Below are 15,468 nucleotides of genomic sequence, written 5' to 3'. Positions count from 1 at the left end.
TATAACAATACTTACAACTAATTAAGAGGTCTCATTAAATAGTAAGTAACGTTTGATTTAATAGTAAGTGGGTTCTCATTAAGTAGTAAATTAAGTATAATGGAGTAGTAAGTAGAGTCTCATTGAAAAATATGTGGTTTGACTGTATAATAAATGAAATTTGATGGAGTAGTAAGTAAAATCTCATTGAGTAGTAAACTAGATTTGGTGATATAGTAAGTGAACATGTAAACTTAATTACAATTAATTGTGACAATACTTACTACTTATTATAACAACACTTACAACTAATTGAAAAGTCTCATTGAGTTGTAAGTGGGGTTTGATTTAATAGTGACTGGAGTCTCATTGAGTAGCAAGTGAAGTATGATACAGTAGAAAGTAGAGTCTCATTGAGAAATGTGGGGTTTGATTCTATAGTAAGTAGAGTTTGATGGAATAGTAAGTAGAGTCTTAATGAATACTAGTCAAATTTGATGAAATAGTAAGTGAACATGTAAACATAGTTACAACTAATTTTAACAATACTTATTACTTATTATAACACAACTTACAACTAATTGACGTGTTATTGAGTAGTAAGTGAGATTTGATTTAATTGAGTAGTAAGTGAAGTATGATGGAATAGTAAGTAGAGTCTCAACGAGGAATGTGGCGTCTGACTGTGTAGTAAGTGAAGTTTGATGGAGTAGTAAGTCAAATTTGATAAAATAATAAGTGAACATGCAAACTTAGTTATAACTAATTGTGACAATACTTACTACTTATTATAACAATATTTACAACTAATTAAGAGGCGTTATTGAGTGGTAAGTGAGGTTTGATTTAACAGTAAGTGAAGTTTCATTAAGTAGTAAGTGTGGAATAATAAGTCAAGTCTAATAAAATAGTAAGTGTGGTTTAAATAATTAATAAGTTAAACATAATGGAATAGTAAGTGCAGTTTTATTGAGTAGTAAATAGAATGTTATTAAGTACTTACCATTAATGAGCACAATACTTACCATTCATTGTACTTACACTTATCACTTAATGTGACTCTATTTACCACCACTACCCCTTCTAACCACCACCTACCACCTCCACCATTACCCTATCACCACCTCCACCACCACTAGGGGTGCAACTCGGGCGGGTTCGGTCGGGTTGGGGGTCTGTCCAAGCCCGACCCGAATTGTATTTGGCAGTGCCCAAGCCCGCCCAAGCCCGACCATGAACCCGAACATTGCTGCCCAAGCCCGGCCCGAGCTTTGTATTTTGAGCTCGGGTTAGCCCGAATTGCCCGAATTGCCCGAGTCCAGAAACCTGTAGGTAGATCTAAGGGTAGACATAAAATATGCTAATCTAATGGCAGAAGACTAACAAAAAATAAAAAATAAAAAATAAGACTAACTCTTTTACTTAATTTATATATATTATATAATTTATTAAATTATATATATATTATATATTATATAATTTATATAATATATTAAATTCAATTCGGGTTCAGGTTGCTCGGGTTGGCCATTGGTTCTGTCCAAGCCCGACCCGAATTACAATTCGGGCATCAAAATTTTGCCCAAGCCCGTCCAGATTGCAAGATATAGTTGCCCAAGCCCTAAAAAAACTCGGGCTGAGCTCGAGTTGCTCGGGTTGAGCCCGCCCGAGTTGCACCCCTAACCACCACCACCACCACTACTTTTTTTAACCACCACCTAAAATCTAATGATAAGATGACTTTACTTTTTTTTTAAAAAAAATTATTTATCAGCAAAGAGAAAAAAGAGTTTATTGATGTAAAAGCCAAACAGGTACTTCACTAAAAGAAAGAACAACGAAATTGCCTCAGTGCTAGACAAGAATAACAATTCTAGCACTGTCAAGCAAAACCAGGCCACAAAAGAAAAATGGAAAAAAGATCTTCGAGTTGGAAAAAAGAGATTTAACTCTTTCTTTTTCTTTTCTTTTTTTCAAAAATCTAAACAAAAACAACTACAACAGGAAAAGACGAAACAAATTCAGGTGAAAACAAAGCCAGAAATTACAATGACAATCAACTAAAAGAGATAAAATAAAGAAAAAAAAATATAACATGGTGATTTCTTCATTCCTTTTCTCCTATATTCATCATCAACCAAATTAAGAAAATAAAAAATTAAATTACAAGTGAGAAACAAAGTCAGAACTACAATGATGAATGAAGGCAAATCTTTTGCTGCCGGCGACACTAATTTGGAAAATCCTTTCCGGAAACTTTAGATTTACCTGAAATAAGGCCTGAATCGCTGTAAAGAGAAGGGGAAAAAATAATTAAAAAAAAAACACTCAAGTGAAAAAGCACCAAACCAAGAGAGAGAAACACAAATTTGAGAAGACTATAACCCTATCACTTTGCCAATCTCTTACCACATGTAAATCCATACGTGTACTCATCTATGTTTACAAATGTGTGTAAATATATATTATATACATTTATGATTTTAATGGTGAATAGGCATTAAGCCCCAAATCAAAGCTTCAGTATATATATATTATATGTATAATTTTAGTGGTGATTAGGTTCTTAGATTTATTCACCTTCTCTTCGTCATTCGTCTTCTCTCTCGCCGAGTGCGGTGGAGAACTCCCGTCCGACGAGGTGCCCTCTGTCTCTTGGTTCGGTGCTTTTGCGGTCTTCTCTCTGTTCACTTCGTCTTCTCTCTCTCTCTCTCTCTCCTGTTTCAGTGCTTTGATTTAGGCCTGTGACCGATTGTGACCGGTTGGATCTATATGATTTTGGATGGTCAAGATTTAAGATTTTGATCTAAAGGTTGAAAATCATTTTCATGTATGGTACCCAAATACTACTTTTGGGCACCATAGTCGGACCCTTGTTAGAGAACTTCTTTTCATGGCGACAGGAGCTACTATTTTATGAAAACGACTTGTGCCACCATGTTGATAAAACCAATGTTTCGGAGGTAGGAATTCTTTTGAGAAATTATAAAAAAAAAAAAAATTTCAAAGTTTGATTTTGTAATAAAATAAAATATTAATTTTATTAATTTAAATCTTAATTTTTTTTAAATTTTCAATCTAAACTATTAAATCTATTTTCATTAAGTAAAATTAAAAAAATAATAATATTTTAGTTGAATTCAATATAGGTGTAAATAAAATGTTTAAAATGTTATTTTTTATTGAGTTTAATAACTAAAATATTTTCCATTAGTTTTTTAATAGAAATAGGCAGATGGCATAAAATTAAAAATAAATTCAAAGTTTAAGATTTAAATTAATAAAATTAAAAAGTCAAGATTTATTTTGTTACAAATGACAAATCTTGAGATTTTTATTTATTTATTTATTTATTGTAATTTTACGGAATTGTTTTTGCTCATTCTTTGTTTTTACTCTTTATTTTATTTCATTTAATTCTGTGCCCGGAATGTAACTTCTAAAAGAAAGATTTTGGAAACAATATTATTTTTTGTGTTTTCTAAGAATGTGTTAAAACCTATCACCTACTCCACCCACTTAAACCTACTCCACTAAACCTAACCCACTACTCCACTAAACCTAACTCACTACTCCACTAAACCTAACCCACTACACCACTACCACCTCACCTACTCCACTAAACCTAACCCACTACACCACTACCACCTCCACTTCACCTACTCCTTACCTACTACACACTCACCCTCTTCTATATATAGGAATCATGAATCATTGTAATAAATATAACAATTACAAACATCAATCAATAATACAATTCTCTTTTTCTCTTTATACATTAAATTTCTACATAGTATCAGAGCAAGGTTAAGCACTTAGTATTTTTCGCTTCACCGGCGGGCGGCAACCTCGCCTTGGCCGTCCGCCGGACCTCAACCTAATCTGCTAAAATTTTTCTACACATACCTTGAAATTTCCTTTCTGAGTGCACTACTGTTCAGTCGCCGGAGACCACCACCGCTTGCACGTCGATGCCCCTTTGCCAAAGCTCCGTCGCGACACCGGCCTTCCTTGCGTCTGGTTTCAATCCCCTGCTATTCCAAGCCACAAAATAGGGCACGACTTTTGAGGGCTCGATATCTATATCCATGTATATCTTTTGGGCAGTCTATATACACACTCATACAGTGTCTTCTACACCGGTAACATGGTACAAGGGCCCAACCCTTCTTGATGCCCTCGACATGATTACAGAGCCCAAGAGGCCATCAGACAAGCCTCTTCGTCTCCCACTTCAGGATGTTTACAAGATTGGCGGTATTGGTAATTTGGCCCACTTTTTTGATCAACACCAGCATATAGTTTCAAAGAGATAACTATATTATATAATTTTTTCTATTTTAAAATATTTTTCCACCGTCCAAACCTTTTTTTTTATCTTATATATATAAAAAATTGGATGGAACTCACGTGGGTGCTACTTTTTCTTTTTCTTCTTTCCACAGCCCAACTTTTCCTTGAACCTCAATTTTTTATTATTAAAAATAAAAAAATAAAAAATAAATAAAAAAAATTCATTCCATCTAATTTTTCTGCTCAGTCTTGTACCTTCAAGCCATTCGGATTTGCACAATACACTCATTTTATTTCTATCGGGATTTCGCCCTTATCACAATTTTACACCAAAAAAAAAAAAAAAAACCAACAAACCCAAACAACCACATCCACAGGCGGGATTTTTCTTCTCTATTCTGCCGCCGGTCTCTTCTTCTTGCCTCCGTCCTGAGCGACCCTTGCCGGTGCTGCCTCCGTGTTTTCCACGCCGCCCAGCACGTTCACTCCCCCATACTCCTCCACTGCAGCATATGGCGGACCTCCAAATCGGAACATCACGGTGGCCTTCCGCTTCAGTTCCTTATTTTCCGCCTTTAGCACACTTATCTCTGCTCGCGCATCCTTATACATGCGCTGAAGCAGAGCCAGTTGGGCGTTTAACTGCTGCACCTCATTTGTCCTACTCTGCAGCCGGTGCGACAAGTTTGTGACCGCAGTCATGGTTTCCACACATGACTTCAATGTATACTGATTGGCCTCAATATCCGTTTGCACTGCCATTTTTTGCTCCACCGACCGCATCGGAAAGTTCAACGGAGCAAAACCAGAGGTGTTTGGTTGAGGTTCACGGGCCACCGCACCTGTTATCTCTCCTGTTGACTCGTTGAGGTCGGGAAAGAGAGTGAGCAGACCACGGGAAGATGAGGTCATGTTCTGGGTAGCTGAACGGGAAGAAGAGGCCATGTTTTTTGGGTTGCTGAGTGTTTCCGAGAAGGGTTGGATACAGAGTATTTACAGATTGTTTCAGAATGACAAGTTCAGAGGTTTCAGTCTGGTTTGGTTTCCTCCGCCTCCGCATTGGTTTATATTGACACTGACGACGCGGCCGACACGCCGCTCTGTCGCTCACGTGCCTCGCCGCGTCTCCGGCTCACCTTTTGATGGCTCGACGCTTTCTGTCGGGCACGTCTTTTGATGGCACGCCTTTTGATGGCACGCCTTTTTATGGATTGGGCACGCCTTTTGATGGCACATTTTTTGAAAAATTGGGTACACCTTTTGAGGGTGCGACTTTTTAAGGGTCCGACAAGACTCTGTAAACTGTCCCGACATTGATTCCGGTTAGCTCCTTCATGGGTCCGACAAGACTCTGTAAACTGTCCCGACATTGATTCCGGTTAGCTCCTTCATGGGTCCGACAAGACTCTGTAAACTGTCCCGACATTGATTCCGGTTAGTTTCTACAAGGGTCCAGCAAGACTCCGTAAACTGTCACCACAACTGTCACAACATTGTCTGCTACAACGGTCCGACATGACCCCATAAACTGTCTTCTACATCGGTCTGACACCGCTATCCAGTGTCCTCTACACCGTTATGACACCACCATACAGTGTCCTCTACATGGTTATGACACCCCCATACAGTGTCCCTCTACAACGTTATGACACCACCATCCAGTGTCTTCACCAATGGTCTGACACGACCATACAGTGTCACCTATCCTCTTTTATTTTTATGTATTTTCTTGTTTTGTAACTCTCTCCAATGAAAACACAAAAAATAAATAAAAAAAAAAATTTCCCCTATTTTCTTACACTAGCCATGATTTCATTTTTCACATTGAATTTATGTAGGCAAAGCATCTCAAAATAGTAGAAACATGTAAGCTGTTGAATTACCAATGACGTGCAAAGTAATTCACATGCTAGGACAAATGAATAAAGAGCCAAATTAGCAATTCATGTTTTCAAATACAAAAAATACATTCCTCAAGTAATTGAAGTAGCAAATGAATAGAGTGAGAGCCAATCATGTTTTCAAGTACAAAATACAACAATCTATCTCCATTCTTCTTTTGCTATGAAAATATGATTTTGCCATCAAAAGTTTTTAACAACACAATTCAATCTTACAAGGACAACGACAACCATCATTCTGCAATTACCCGAAACACAAGCCTTCTGTGATGTCATTGCACAGATTTTGCCCTCCTAGACTCGCTCCGAGTTGTGAGGGGGGTGGGGGGGAACTTGGAATTCCACTTAAAATACTGGAATAGGAATTCAAAGACTGTCTTTATCATGATTCGTTGAAGGAACCGCTTCTAGATTTTTTCAACTCCCATGGTGGTAAGCAGCCTTTGTAATGGGAATGTAGAAACAATGAAGATATTGATACCTCCCTCTCCCTCTGGTGCATTGAAATTGATGACAAGCAAGTGAAGGAGCTTCTTAGTCTCTTCTTTTCGCTGTCGTAGCCTTGGAAATTTGAGTCATGCCGGACAGCAGAAGTTTTAAGGACCTCAGGGAGTACGCAGTTGCAGAGTGAACCTAAAGGGAACACCCAAAACAGAAAAGAAAAGAAAAGAAAAAGTTTAAGATTGATCTCTAACAACCACCAGAACTCAGTTCAAAAAAATAAATAACAACCACCAGAACCAAATGAACTTTCGGAACAAGCACACAGGTGTTTGTAGCTTCTTACAGGATCCCTCAACTCTGTTTGCGAATAACTTAAATAAGCAGCTTTTTTGCTAAAACAAAGCCGAAAGCAAAAAAAGTCCCGTTTGGGATGACTTCTCCATAAAAAAGCAGATTTTTTTAGCAAATTTGTGAAAAATAAGATTTTTCCCTCAATACTTTTAGAAATTCCACCGTGTCCCTACAAGTGTTCCACAATACTAATATGGAAATTTCTAACCAAAAAGCAAGTTTGAAAAGACTCAAAAAATGATTTTTTTAGCAATTATCAAATGCATAAGCTTTTTTAGATTCTTAAGAAAGCAAAAAAACTACTAAAAATGCAATAGCAAAATAGATTTATGGACATCCCCAAATTTGACATTCAGAACAAGCCTCCGTGCCACTGCCAGACACATTTAGTCAGAAAAATTTGTAGGTGCATGTGCATGTGCATGTGTGAAGTGAGCCCACACCACAAGGATAACGAAGAAAAAACTATAAATTCATTCAAATCCAATAGACAAGTTAAGAAGAAATGTGTTAGAAAAGAGGCCAAATACCTATTCTTGCTAGTCGATTTACCCATTTTGGGATCTTGTTTCCCGTCAGCCTGTAGCATATATCCTCACAGAAATGGTTGCAATTCTTCACAACCAAGTGATATCTATCACCATGGTAGTTTGAAGACTGATGCTCCATGAATTCTCTAACCTGGATATGGTTCAAGTATGTTGTTCCCATGAATATTGACTTTCTAAACTTGAAGCCAGGGCATCGCCGAGGTTCAATCTCAAAGACACCACTTGTTGGATAGTCGTGTGCTCCAAAAGCGTATTCTACTCCGTGAACTGTAACCATGCACATATGGACAATTAGAAAATCTTTGCTTCTGTCTAGTGAATAATGATTTTATATAAACATTAAAAAACATAATGCAAACTTTCAATAACTCATTAGTTGTCCTTCCATAGAAGATGCATCAAGATAAAGAGAGCAATGTTCATGATCAAAGAAGATGAATCAAGATAACGAGAGTAAACTGACCTTCCACGCCTGTGTGGAAGACACCAAGGCCTGCCCAATAGAAATAACTATTGGCGGGTGTCAAGTCATAGACATTAAGATACACATGTGTGGTGGCTGGATCATAGTCTGCAGAATTCACCTTTGGAAACATGCAAAAATGGGATACAGATTTGCCTTGCAAAGGAAGAGGCATGATTGAACGCAAGCCCTTCTTTGATCCACGTTTCATGTCTAAGGGTGAAACCAGGAATCAGTCAATACCTAGTTCCAACCTGCATACAGAAACATAAACATCAACACTCTGTAAAAGGACCATTATCAGATGAAAATGCATGAACCTAGTATTTTGAATCAAAATACTTCTAATTGAAGTGACAATATAACCAACTTTTCTAGCAAATAATTTCCATTTGCTTCCCTAACGACATATTATTTAAATACCATAAGAATCCTTACTTGGTGTTCATTTGTCAAGGTCCTTATGGCTTTGAAACAAATGAGGAAAAAAATAAAAATCAAAGTGCTCAGAAATTTTAATGTGTTTCCTAACTATAGAACAAGTCAAGAACATCAGCAGAAGACAGAACTCTAAGTATCAAGCCTGGTAAGAACTCAGGTATTAATTAATTAACTAGTTTATTTTTACAATTGGTGGAAGGGGAATGGGGGCAGGGAAGGCGAAGATATTCTAAGAGTTTCATAAATTTCTATAAAAAAATGATATTCCAAGAGGCCAATGATTATCAAGCAGAGCAGCAGACACATCAGAAAAAAAAGGCCTAAGATTTCATAAACTTTTAGAAAAAGAAAAAGAAAAAAGAAAAACGATATTCCAAGAGGTCTGTGATTATCAAGCAGAGTAGCAGACACACATAGGGGTCATAACAATACTTCCCTGATCCCTCCCCCATAGCTTGGCCCCTACAATATTTCGAAAGTTTCCTTCTAACTCCTTAACAAGTCTAAATATTTTCAACACGTCACAAAACTCTCTATGGTTTAGGTATGATTCCACCCTGGAAAATACTTATTCCTTCCTTCCTTTCTTTCTTTTTTGATAAGTTACCTCTCCCTTTTCCTGTCACCATTCACATGCTTCTACATTTTATTTAGAATTTTACATATATATATATATATATATCTATATCTATATCTATATCTATACTTCTATACTTATATTAAGTGAAGGCCTAAATTAGTTTAGTGAAACTTTTTTCTCTTCATGTCATGTGGCAACTTTATATGTGCTAAAATAAAAAAATTATTATACACAACGTAAGCAAGTTTTGAACGCCAGACCATGGGTTTCACTACGAACATACTTATCATTTAAGTAACATACATATTATGATATTAAATTCTTTATTATTTGTTTTTATTATTAGTTATCTAACCCGCTAGTGTATATATATATATATATATATTAAGTAACATTGGCACTACATATATTCTAAGTATGTAAAATCAATATTCAACCAAATATTAAAAAGTGCTTGTAAGTAACAGACCTCACAATTTCTGGATGTGCCACTGGAACAGCCAATTTGTTGCTACCAAAGATCACAAAATTTTAGTTCCAAAAAAAAAAAAAAAGATCACACAATTTATCCATTGTAAACCTATTATAATTTTCAATTTAATAATTACATAGTTTTCATAGCTTTCATGATTACATAGTTTTCTTAATTTATCCAATAATTACAAATTTTTCATAGCTTCTGTCTCTGTGAAATGTGTGGAATAGATTCAACAAGTTGTAGTCTCTACACCCGAATCAAAACTTTCTTTTTGCTATAGATGAGATACATTTTACAAAAATATAAAAACATTAACTGTGGAAATTATACACTGAGTAAAGGAATTTCACATTTTCATATAGATGGAGGAGAAGAGGGAGATAAAGATGGGTATGCTGTTTGGCAGACAAGAAAGACTAGGATCTCGAGAAACAAATGGGAACCAGAACATGATTAGTTTTAGACATTTTCAAATGAAAAAATTGTATACAAAAAAAAAAAAAAAAAAAAAAAAAAAGTTACCAGGCATTCTGAGAAAAGGAGATGAGATTCATATGAAAACCCAGAAAGAAAAACCAAACCCATTATTGAAAATTGAAAATCAGGTAAGACCCATTTACCTCTTTCAGAGAAGATACCCATCAGAGCATGAAAGAGATAAATCTCCACCAAATTGCAGAAGAAAAACCCAACACTCTCATTGGAGAGAGAACACCTTAGAGTGGAATTTATGTGCCTGAAACTTTACAAAGATTGCTCTGGAAAATAGGTAGACTGATGAGAGAGCATACCATATTCCTGTGATTTTAAAGCGCAGTCAAAGACAGAACAGAAAAGATAAATCAAAATGAATAGATTGGAAATCTCTTGATGTCCACCTTCTTTATATGTGAAAACTATATTTAACTTAAAATAGGATAAATTACACACTTTTAATTAAAGATTTCTTAAAATTTTAATATTAGTTTTCATTTCATTAACAATTTATTAATCATGTAGATATATTATCTAGGCTGGAATAGAATTATTTGAACTGTTCAATCCAAACAGATGTTTGGGAAGTGAGTTTTTATGTAAATTTTATTAGATGTAGGTTTTTATGAGATAAAAATTTTTTGGTGTTTGGGAAGATAGTTGGGTTTTTATGTGGTTGGATGTGATATTTGTGAGAGAAAAAGTGAAATGATTATGGGGTTGGATGTGATATTTTGTTTGGATGTGTTTATTTTGATTTTGCAAAACTTTTGTCTTTTAGTGAAAAAAATGAGAAAAAAATTTGGGAACTTGCTTCCCAAACACATAGGTGGTTTTGCACACATAATGGTGCGGTTTGAAATATGACATTATTGCGGGTTGCTCGTAAGAATCTGCCTGCACTTAGACTCTTTATTTTTATTATTTTTTTATTTTTTATGATAGAGTTTGTGAGTTTGCAAATATTTTTTTATTTATTTAATGGGTTTAAACTGGATGAAGTTTGATAACAATTTATTGTTATTTTATTATTGCATTTTGGATGAATGTAAAAGTTAATGAAGAATTACTTTTAGATAAGTTTAAAATTTTGAATGATTTTACTTTAATTGTATTGTTGGGTAGTGAATCATTGATTTAGTTTAAGATTTTGAAAGACATTCTTATGTTAGTTTATGATTTTATTAAAAAGGTTAGGATTTTAAATGATTTGTTTTTGTTAGAAATTGATTTTGTTGTATTTTTAATTTTGTAAGTTTTAATTCATTAATTATTAATGTTGGGCATTTTAGAAAATGGAGGGAAATGGCCCGAAATAAATATTTACAAAACGGGAAAAAAAAGTCCAAAAATAAATTTTTAAAGAAAAAAAATCCAATCCGTAATCCGCTCTTAACCACCCGCACATCAGTGAATCATATTCGCACAAACTGTAACCCACACTGCAGGCGGTTACGAGTTTAATTTTTCCCAAACTGCACATATACGACTGGGTCCAAACCACAAACCGAACCGTCCAAAACTGAACTGCAAGCACCCCCTAATATTATCATTTTTTTTTACACTTAAATATGTATTTTTTATTGGGAAATTATACTATACACCTCTTTAAAAGGGGTGTACCATATACCACCCTAATTATGCTATTTTATTATTTAGTTATAACAAATTTTCTTCTTTGATTGTGATAATATTTTAATTATAACTCATGAGATCTTTGGTTATAATTTTTTTTTTTTAGTTACGACTTAGAAAGTGTAAAGTTATGTCATTTTTTTTCTTCTTTAGTTATAAGATATATATAATACACATCATTTGATGAGTGTCTATCATAGTCTTTCTCTTTTCTATTTATTCGTGTTTTCATACCATTTGTATTAATTTCAATTAAAAAAAAGTTAGTATAATTATATCAAAATTATTTAATTATTTGTATTTTTACAAATATCAAGAAAAATTAATTTAATTTACCCATTAAAATAATTATAAATTTTATGAAAATTTAAAGTGTTTATTTAACACAATTTCACCAATTTTTTTATTCTAAACATAATTTGGTTGTTTGTAAGTCTACACTGGTCAATTTCAAATTGTAATTAATTTAATTGTTAAATAATAAATTTTAATTAAAAAATTAATTTTTTTCTTTTTGTTAATAGGAACAAAAGTTTGTTCTTCTTTTACTTTCTTGTTTTATCCGTTTTTTGACTAATAAAATAGTGAGTTGTAAAATTTTGTGTTCGGAATCTTGGCTTTATAGAAGCTAATTTTTTGCCATAAAAAAATGTGTTCAATTGGCCAATTAAGAGTTGCCTCATAAGCCATGCAGACATGACAAGGAATTTATTTATTTTAAATAATTAAATAATGTCCTGAATTGTTTGTATGTGCTGGCCATCTATTGGAGGATTGCCATTATTTGAACTTTATCTTGTTTTAATTTATTTTCCGATTTCTTAAAATTTATTTTTCCACATCTGATCATTATTTTATCCTATTAGTGACTACGATCCTTCATGCATAATGAGGATGGTGACCCACGTCGGGCAAATTTCACACTTACGTGAAATATTTAGTAAAATTTTTAATAAAATTTTTAAATTTTTTAAATATTACTAGTCATGTAGGCTTGGCCCAGCACTTGATATGAGATTATGAATTTGATTCTTCTAAAAATAATTTGATATGTCGTTTATTTTTTCTTTTAATATATGATTATATATAGTTATTTAATTTTTCTTAAATGTGAACAATTTCATGCGATCGATGTTGGCCTTGGTGCATCTTTGGTGTTGGACTTGTGTTAATCAATTTTTGTAACAGGTTCTATTTGTTATTCCAGTTTAGGTTAGTGAGGCTTACTTTCCTAACTTCAGAATAATAATTAGCGTTATAGGTTGTTAGGCTGCTAGAAAGTTGTCATGAGAAACTGTTGACTGTATAATTTGTAAAAATTAATCACAATTTAACACGTGGTATAAAAAAGACAATTTAAAGAATTAATACAAGTTGTCAACTAAAATCAGACATGTGACAATTTGTATTGATAATAATGGATCTGCGTAGCACTGGAACAATCGAGAGATACAAGATGATGTACCTTAATGGTTACTCATAAAGTTTAAATTCAAAATCAAGAGAGAAGCCTAACTGCAAGAGTGACATAGTGGGACTGACTGTGAAAGAGTATATTCAACCATCATGGGAGGACATTTCGACGGTTGGAAGCCCACTTTGACGGTTAAAATTGAAGAATATAAATAACAGAGAATGCCCCAGAATGAGCCCCTAGACTCAGATAAAAAAATCAGTTTATTTACTTCATTTTTCCTTCCAGTTTTTCCAGTTGTTTACATTTCTGCATTTCAATTCTTGTACTGCACTTCATTTCTTAGGAGTAGTTTCAAATAGCTTGTTGCTGTAAACCTTTACGAGGCAGGGTCAGATCATTGTAAGTTTTCATTTTACTTAATGAAATTTAGATTCTGAAATTGTTCTTCACATGTTGTTATTTACTAAATTCTCCTAAACAAGACACTAGTAAAAGTCCTATTTATTGAGATTGAAAAAACTATAACACAATCGTCTGATAATTGGTTGACAATTAATATTCTGTAATGACTAATTGATCCTTACTAGCACGCTTAAAATTACATTATTAACCTTCGAAAGTCAAAAAGCCAACATATATTTTTGGCACGCCTAGTGGGACCTTAAAATGGCTAGACATAAGAGACAAGGAAAAAATGAACACTTGGAAGAAGGTATAGAGGGAGAGGTAGAGGTACCTGATCCAGAGGATAATGTGATAACACATCCTATAGAAGCACCTATCTCATCAGAACCTATGGTTGAACAGACCAACAACTCGAAACATGCACCACATGTTCAAAATATTGGACGAAGCCATAGAATTGGACCATCTACTGTTCTGTCTACCCAGCCAATGAATCCGTGGGAAGGCTTGGTAGATGCCATGGGATAACAGTTAATGTATACAATGGAAAGATGGGCAACATCCTTCATGGATCAAATGAATTCTCATCAACCAACTAGTACAAGGCATATGGAGGAAAATTCAAATGTTCTTTAGCAAAAATTGGCTAAAGATAAACAGCTTATGCAAAGTAGTGGACATACTAATGGTCAGACTAGTAATCAAAATTATGAAAGACCATCACCTATACCTCAGTTATGGTATGAGCCTCTTTCGAGGCCTATGGTAAATCAAAATATCTCATTACCTAACAGCGAAGCCATACAAATTGGTAGATCTAGGCCAACACAAGAAAATGGCATAAGAATGTTTCCAAATCCTATGTTCGAAGCCATGCCTGGCACAAGAGAGTTTACTAATCCTCCGTTCGAATTCACACCCGGGGGGTTGGTAAGGTTTCCTGCGGCTAGGAGAGAAACAACACATGTTCCTCCTATTGCAGCACCTTTCGCAGGTTTTCTCGTAGGACAGGCTCAGAGAGGTCAACCATACCCTCAACAACAGCCAATACCATAGGGACAGCCAGTTTCAAATATACTTCCCTATGGACTAAGAGGACATCAAGCACATGGGTTTCCACCAAACCTTGTGTTTGTTTCTCCAGTAGTGGTCTAACAAGCATAGAATATGGTTCATAGGAACCAAATTGCTGATATTGTTAGAGAAATGTGTGGACCTATAGCTCGGGGGGTTCAGACTCTAGTGTATAGGAAGCCATACCCAGAATGGGTGGATATGGTGCATGAATACCCAAGGGGGTTTAGAATACCAAACTTTGCTCTCTTTTATGGAAATGAAAATCAGTTAACAGTAGAACACATTACCAGGTTCGCAGACCAATGTGGTGAATTTACCAATAATGATTACATGAAGTTAAGACTATTTCCAAATTCTTAACTAGGGCAGCCTTTGAATGGTATATTAACCTTATACCTGGTTCTATCTAAACTTGGCAGCAAATGGAGGAGGCATTTCATGCCAAATTCTTCCAAACAGAGCCTAAAGTTTCCATGAGAGATTTGGCAAGATTGAGCCAAAGGCCTGATGAGAAGGCTGCTCAATTTGTTGCCAGATTCAAAAGAGTACGAAACAAGTGTAGGGTCATTCTACCAGAGCCTGAATTTGTGAGATTGGCTCAAAATGGTTTAGAGTTTAGGTTTCGAAAGAAGTTCGATTCAATTGAGTTTCGAGACTTAGTGGAATTAACCTATAAAGTGTCTAGATATGAATCTTTACTTGAGGAAGAACATGATCGAAGTAATACATCATATAAGACTTATTATAGGGACCCTAATTATGAAATTAATGCAACAGAGATCGTAGGGAAAGAGCCTATGACTTGTGAAGCGTTAATTCATAAGGACACTACAATAGACCATCAATTTAAAAAGAAAGACCTTCATAGGAAGTATTCTTTTGATTTAACAAAAGCAAATGACATTTTTGATTATTTATTTGCAGCAAATTTCCTAACGTTACAAAAAGGAGTTAAGATCCCTACCTCAAAAGAACTTGA

The 15,468-nt window shown here is 34.7% G+C and overlaps 1 protein-coding gene across 2 annotated transcripts; it reads right to left on the bottom strand.

Moving 5' to 3' along the window:
* Positions 1-6,191: 6,191 nt before the first annotated feature.
* Positions 6,192-10,385, bottom strand: LOC114293785 (deSI-like protein At4g17486). Of its 2 annotated transcripts, XM_082913978.1 has the most exons (5): positions 10,102-10,381; positions 9,473-9,514; positions 7,983-8,236; positions 7,499-7,786; positions 6,192-6,806 (listed from the first exon to the last, which is right to left on the bottom strand). In XM_082913978.1, the coding sequence occupies exons 3-5, from the start codon at positions 8,191-8,193 to the stop codon at positions 6,556-6,558; spliced, it is 750 nt and encodes a 249-aa protein (XP_082770104.1). In that variant the 5' UTR covers positions 8,194-8,236; positions 9,473-9,514; positions 10,102-10,381; the 3' UTR covers positions 6,192-6,555. The 2 variants fall into 2 exon arrangements, with proteins under 2 accessions (XP_082770104.1, XP_082770103.1); XM_082913977.1 differs by lacking the exon at positions 9,473-9,514 and having other exon boundaries at positions 10,102-10,385.
* Positions 10,386-15,468: the final 5,083 nt, after the last annotated feature.

Source organism: Camellia sinensis, chromosome 2 (assembly GCF_055761805.1).
Source record: "Camellia sinensis isolate YWXY chromosome 2, ASM5576180v1, whole genome shotgun sequence".
NCBI lineage: Eukaryota > Viridiplantae > Streptophyta > Magnoliopsida > Ericales > Theaceae > Camellia > Camellia sinensis.
Note: the sequence above shows the minus strand (reverse complement) of the source record. Positions and strands in the feature narration are given on the sequence as shown.

Coding starts and splice junctions, on each gene's coding strand:
- LOC114293785 (XM_082913977.1), bottom strand. CDS start 8,193: ATGAAACGTGGATCAAAGAAGGGCTTGCGTTCAATCATGCCTCTTCCT. Junction 7,787..7,982: donor CTTCCACACAGGCGTGGAAG/GTCAGTTTACTC, acceptor GCATGGTTACAG/TTCACGGAGTAGAATACGCT. Junction 6,807..7,498: donor AAATCGACTAGCAAGAATAG/GTATTTGGCCTC, acceptor TGTTCCCTTTAG/GTTCACTCTGCAACTGCGTA.